This window comes from Pseudomyrmex gracilis, unplaced genomic scaffold (genome assembly GCF_002006095.1).
Source record: "Pseudomyrmex gracilis isolate BER0280 unplaced genomic scaffold, ASM200609v1 scaffold_767, whole genome shotgun sequence".
NCBI classification, from domain to species: Eukaryota; Metazoa; Arthropoda; class Insecta; order Hymenoptera; family Formicidae; genus Pseudomyrmex; species Pseudomyrmex gracilis.
Window position 1 is genome coordinate 41882 of NW_018021351.1, and position 6017 is coordinate 47898.

The 6017-nt window shown below is 41.3% G+C and overlaps 1 protein-coding gene across 3 annotated transcripts; it reads left to right on the top strand.

Annotated features, from left to right (window-relative positions):
* The first annotated feature begins 211 nt into the window (after positions 1-211).
* Positions 212-6007, top strand: LOC109861447 (THAP domain-containing protein 1-like). Of its 3 annotated transcripts, none has more exons than XM_020441101.1 (4): positions 212-229; positions 328-529; positions 858-1016; positions 1314-2643. In XM_020441101.1, the coding sequence occupies exons 2-4, from the start codon at positions 392-394 to the stop codon at positions 1872-1874; spliced, it is 858 nt and encodes a 285-aa protein (XP_020296690.1). In that variant the 5' UTR covers positions 212-229; positions 328-391; the 3' UTR covers positions 1875-2643. The 3 variants fall into 3 exon arrangements, with proteins under 3 accessions (XP_020296690.1, XP_020296692.1, XP_020296691.1); XM_020441103.1 differs by lacking the exon at positions 212-229 and adding an exon at positions 4475-6007 and having other exon boundaries at positions 262-529; positions 1314-1738; XM_020441102.1 differs by lacking the exon at positions 212-229 and adding an exon at positions 3202-3294 and having other exon boundaries at positions 262-529; positions 1314-1738.
* The last annotated feature ends 10 nt before the right edge of the window (positions 6008-6017 follow it).

A 6017-nucleotide genomic window follows, 5' to 3' on the forward strand; every position in this document is an offset into this window, starting at 1 on the left:
CTCAATCCCAATCCGTAGTGTGACATAGGCTTTACGGTTATATAAGTATATGTGAAAACATCTGTAATATTAGCGACATGAGGTGTTGCGTGCCCGGGTGTGGGCCATAGTTGCAAACTCGAGCCGGCTAGCACCGAGAGCACCGAGGTGTTGGGAGCCACTGGGAACACGCACACAAGCGAGAACCGCCATCCGTGTGCGTGGAACACGGATCGTTAGGTTAGGTTAGGTCAGGATGTTGTAGATAGAAATAATATTTTTTACTGCTTACATTTTTACATACTTTTTATTTTTAATTGCTTAAATATTTACATATCTTTTATGTAGATTTCCAGTGAAAGATTCGAATCGAACTCAACAATGGATTGATAGAATATATGCGTTTTTGGAAATGCATAATTGTAAGCCAGAAAGCTTTAAAAAGACAAAACAATCTGTTTTATGTTCCAAACATTTCCTTAAGAGCGATTACCTTGTTACAACAAGTAGCCGTATGTTGAAAATTTCAGCATGTCCTTCAGTCTTTTTGGTAAGTTATATATAATAGCGCTAAGGTTTTTATGATAAGTAAATTTTAGGTTGGTTGATTGGTGCAAAATTGGCTCAGCGGACTGGATACAGCTAGTCTATACATCATTCTATGTATAAGTATGATTCTAAACTAAGAACCAAGGTTTTTAGAATCTACTTATTGTTCTGTTTAATTATAAAACTGTCTAATTATAAAAAAACTCAACATCTTATAGTACATGAGATAGGCAGATATCAGATAGTGTAAATGTCAGTCTGTTTGGATTTGACGAGTTTTAAATTATGCAATTTACAGGCTATTACAGTAGCATTTTAATGTATTACAGTGCGAGCCTAATGCTCCAAAACGACGGAACAGGCAACCTAAATTCAGTTCTGAAACACCTGAATCTCATCGATTGCATTACATTCTTCCAAAAGTGAAGATAAATGAACTGGAAGATAAAAAAGTAATGGCTACAGTGCAAGAAGAAGAAAACAAAAAGGTAAGTGAAATACAAAATGAAAAAATGCACATTGAATAATTTTTTTGATGTGTCTGTTACAAAAACTAACTTGTGTATATAATTCATAATTTTTATTAGTGGATAGTCTTAATATTATAAGATGTGACACTATCTTTTGCAGAATGTCTTTAAAATTACAAATGGTGCATTTAAATTTCAGAATGGTTTTTCGAAACGTTCAATTTATCTAAAATAATCGATTATTGTCAAATTTTTTTTGTGTCTTAATTATTACTTGTAACTATTACGATTATCACGATTTATTTCTGTTTGCAGAATGCGTGCACCGGATGCTTGACACTGGAAAAAAAAATCCAGACATTAGAGGAAAAGATAGCTAATGTGGAAAAACTATTTCAGCTGCAGTCTTGCAATACACGTGATATTTCTTCACCTCGTCAGGAAGAATTACTGCAAGGATCATCCACGCCAACCACTACAACACGAAATGCACGCCATGATCACTGTTATATAAGCAGTCCACGATACTTGCGACGAAAATTAGACTTTACGCGCTCTCAGAAAATTATGATCGGAAAAATAGCTCGTTCCACAATGAAGAAGTATCGACGAGCGACGATAAAAGTGTCGCAGTTAAAATCTTTGTTGAAAATTATGAAGGAAAAGATGATTGCTAAACCGAAAGTCGTTGACCATCTTGAACAAGTATTTGGTGGATCTCCCCTACAACTCTATGAAAGGTGTGTACAAATGCATGCGACTGGTGGGAAGAGAGTCACCAGAAAATATTCTTCTACTTTGCGTGCTTTTGCTTTAACGTTACACTTTTATTCTCCTCGAGCATATGAAAGTAAATCTCGCTGCTCAGACACTTAGTTCTAGTGTCGCTGATGCAATAGACTTCTGCCGTGACATTAAAGTGGCTGGTTTTGAAGCCAGCGCTTCAACCACTGACTTTATTCGAAGAATTGATCGATGGTTCGATATCATAAACTCTAGAAATCCGCTAGGACGCGGTTTTAAGGCTCCACTATCGACGAAAAATGAAAGCAGCTGGCGGCCTTTTTTGCACGAGACAATTCAATACATTTTGTCGCTTCGGTGGAAAAACGGGACTCGTTTGGTCGACAGTTCAAGAAAAACTGGTTTCATTGGAGTTGTTTTGTCCTATGAAAGTATAGTTTGTATATTTGATCAATTAGTAGGAAGTCACGAAACCCACTTGAAGTATCTTCTTACGTATAAAATGTCGCAAGATCATCTGGAGTTATTTTTTAACGCAATCTGAGCTAGAGGACGATGGTGTGTTAATCCTACACCACGTCACTTATATTCGGCTTATAAACGTTTCCTAGTGAGACACAAGATAAAGGCTTCAAATGGCAACGTAACTGCCATGGAGAAAACTACAATCCTTTTTGCGACTCGAAAGTCTATCACTCGGTATCGAGACACCGTAGCTCAATGCGATTCTTTAACATGTGCGTTTTCTCGCGCCTACGACATTGATGACAACTTTACTGACAATGAAACAGCTCGGTCAGATAATTTGGACGCTCTGCCATCGAATATTAAGCCCCTTGCACAATGGAAGGAATAGCGATAGCGATAGAAATAACACAGTTTTTAACACAGAATTCCAACTCGTCGGAAATTTTATCGCTATTGCTTATTCCGATTTTCTGATCTGCATTGATACATGTGTAATTTTGTATGTTAGATTCCGCTGTTCCTACCTTTATTTTTAAATATAAACTCTTTAAAACTTTTGTTATTTCTATCGCTATCGCTATTCCGTCCATTGTGCAAGAGGCTTTAATGACGAACAAGACGGAGTTGACAACGAATTGATGGAGTTAGATTTGGGAATGCTTCTAAATTATTCTCCGTTATCCGAATTCACCAAAAATACAGTCGCGCTAATTGCTGGTTACGTCGTGCGAATAGTGTTTAAGCGAGTACAATGTATGTTTTGTTGTTCTGTTCTCTGTAGTGGTAATCCCAACGACAACAGGCTTAAGTTAATTTTTCAAAACTCGAATGGTGGTCTCATATTTCCTTCTCCACGTTATAGCGATCTGTACTGTGACTGAAAAGATGTTTCGAAGAGCTACTTATGAGTTGCCTATCGATACGCCAGGATTAAATCACATCATCGTAAATGCGGTATTCGCCAATCTAGTCGCAAAAAATTTGTTTTTAGAACTTCGCAATCATATGTTTGATACGTCGGAAGAGGAAAATCATTTACATAGTCTAATAAAGACAATATCTTTGTGCTATATAAGGATTTTTTTTTTTTTTATTAAGGTAAAAAAGACGTCCCAGGGCTGTGTTCAGTTAAGCAAGATGGAACGAACTAATGCAGGAAATGCAGGAAATACAGGAATTCATTAGTTCCAATTCCTGTATTTCCTGCATTTCCTGCATTAGTTCGTTCCATCTTGCTTAACTGAACACAGCCCAGGAATCGCTCCTATTAGGCTTAGTACATGTCACATAAGAAAACCAAGTGATTACATAAACGGGTAGCACTACGCAGGAGTAGTGTGTAGAGGGCACTCTCCTGAAACGCACCTTAAAGCTAAAGATTTGTACACGACGTTTATCGCACCGAGGTAGACGCAACAATGCACCGAGAGGTACAAAGTTTAAGCTTCGTTAACCCCGCAACAAAAACTAAAAACTAACAGTTAAATCAAATTAAAATTAACAAAACACAGAAACTACCGGAGTCGGGTCTGAAGCAACTTAAAATTACAAAGTTATCCTAGTGATTATACGTACACGACTCCCTAAAGAAGGAGTAGCTACCCATGACATAAGAGAACAAAACAAACTAAAACTACTAAACCCGCTGTAGCGAGAGTCAGGTGATCAGAAAACAAATGAAGTAATGTCTCTTACATTGATAAAACTAAATAAAAGCTGACTCTTACCATGGCGGACGGTAACTAACGAAAGTTACCACTCATTACAACTGTCTAAACAGACACTCACGGAAACGAAACAATTACAATGAGTTCAAGACGTCTTAAACTAACTTTTAAATGTAAATAGGTAAAGAACATATAAATCTGCAAACTATTGCCGTCACCACATTATCTAGACAAGATAACAGAAATTCGACTGGGTGAAGGAGGTGTCCGACTACGCGGACCAGGGCAGACCGTAACAGCTTTCTTTGGTTTTCATATTCTGGGCACTCTCAGAAAATATGGTTTGGTGTTTCTTCAAGGCCGCACGTTTAACAAAAGGGGGAGTCCACGATCCTGAACCTGGAAAGGCTCGCGCGCAAGGAAGTGTGCCCACTGCGGAGGCGATTGAGGGAGGTCACCGCCCTGCGGCTTAGGTTCAACTGCTCAAACCAAGGTCTTCGGGCATCGGTCAAAAACTGACCCCAATAATAGCTACCCCTAGTTCTGGATTCTTCTCGACATCATTCCAACAGCTCTGATCTTGCCTTTGCTTTCCAGAAATTCTTAACTTCACCCAGGGGGACGCCCACCTGGAAGTTCCTTCCGCACACCACCGCGTCCCTAGCAAGGGCATCCGCCCGTTCATTGCCCGCCACTCCATAGTGACCAGGAATCCACACCAACTTTACCCGCATCCCCCGTTCAGTTAACCCCAGGACCAAAGACTTGATCCGGAGCACGAGGTACGAGCTTTTGCCCGGAACGAACTTAGCCTGTACCGCTGAGAGAACTGACCTTAAGTCTGAGAAAATTGCAACCGACCGCCACCCCTCCGTTCGTGCCAGCTCCAAAGCCTCGACAATGGCCATGGCCTCCACGCAAAACGAGGAGACAAAGCCCACCGACTTGTAACAACGCACATAACGTTCATCCTGAGAGACCAGCGCGTAACCCGAACACGGAGCCCCCTCCGACTTCGAGGCGTCCGTGAATTCTGCGCACATTGAATTCTGTAACTCTTCATCAAAAGCTTCCCTGAACTTTGCCTCTGCGTTCATCCCTTCTCGTACAGAAAACCCGGCGAAGAGGTCGACCGGTAAACTTGACACCAATGGTTTAAAGCCGAAAGCAAAACATATCGGAACATCTGACAAAAACAAGGGGCGGGTCCACCGGTCCACCTCGTCAAAGGCTTTCACGAGAGGGAAAGCACCCACCCGGTTAGCACCAGGGAGACCCGGTCTAGATGATCGAATACTACTTAACAAATCCCATAACGAGTGGGCCGTCATAGTGGCCGCTCGCGACAAGAAGTTTCGGCACAAGAAGCGGAAACGAACAAACAGAGGGAGCTCCCGAGCCTCTCCCAAGATCACATTTAAGGGGGTTGAAGTTCTATATATCCCAAAACAATCCTCAAAGCGCGCATCTGTAGTTTATCCAGCCTACGAGAGAGACCCTGAAGGAGGAAACCTCCATACTCCAGCCTGGATCGAACCACAGCCCTATACAAACCTAACAACAAACGTGGGTCCCCGCCCCACCACGTGCGTCCGAGGCACTTAAGCGTACGCAAGGAATTGGCACACCGTCTCTCCAGACCTAACACGTGATGTGTCCAGCCTAAGTCTGACTGAAAAGTCGTTCCGAGAAACCTTACTCTGGGTGACGAGACCACTCTAACCCCCTGCACCGTAATCCACGGAGTTCGACGCCTATACGATAGTCTGCCGCCCGTATAAACGGGTTCCATCAACTTTCTATCCCTCCAGCTGAAAACACACAGCTGGGTTTTCGCAGCTGAGAGACAGAGGCGTATTTAACGTCGGTGCAACCGGTGCGATGCACTGACGGGCCCCGGGATCTGCGGGCCCTCGGTGCATGATAAACATTTATAAATTTATAATATTCATAACATTACCTATCGGAGTTGCGAGTGCCGAAAAATCATTTAGTGTATTAAGGAGACTTAAAAGTTATTTAAGAAGTACCATGACACAGGAAAGAACATCTGATCTAACTTTATTATCAATTGAAAAAAATGTTTTGATTAATTTAAATTTGGAAGATGTTGCAAACAAATTTATGTCGGTTAAAGTTC

Bases quoted from the DNA above. Each gene is read 5' to 3' on its own strand.
- LOC109861447 (XM_020441101.1), top strand. From the start codon at position 392: ATGCATAATTGTAAGCCAGAAAGCTTTAAAAAGACAAAACAATCTGTT. The intron at 530-857 runs GTAAGTTATATA...AATGTATTACAG, and splicing joins CATGTCCTTCAGTCTTTTTG to TGCGAGCCTAATGCTCCAAA. The intron at 1,017-1,313 runs GTAAGTGAAATA...TTCTGTTTGCAG, and splicing joins AAGAAGAAGAAAACAAAAAG to AATGCGTGCACCGGATGCTT.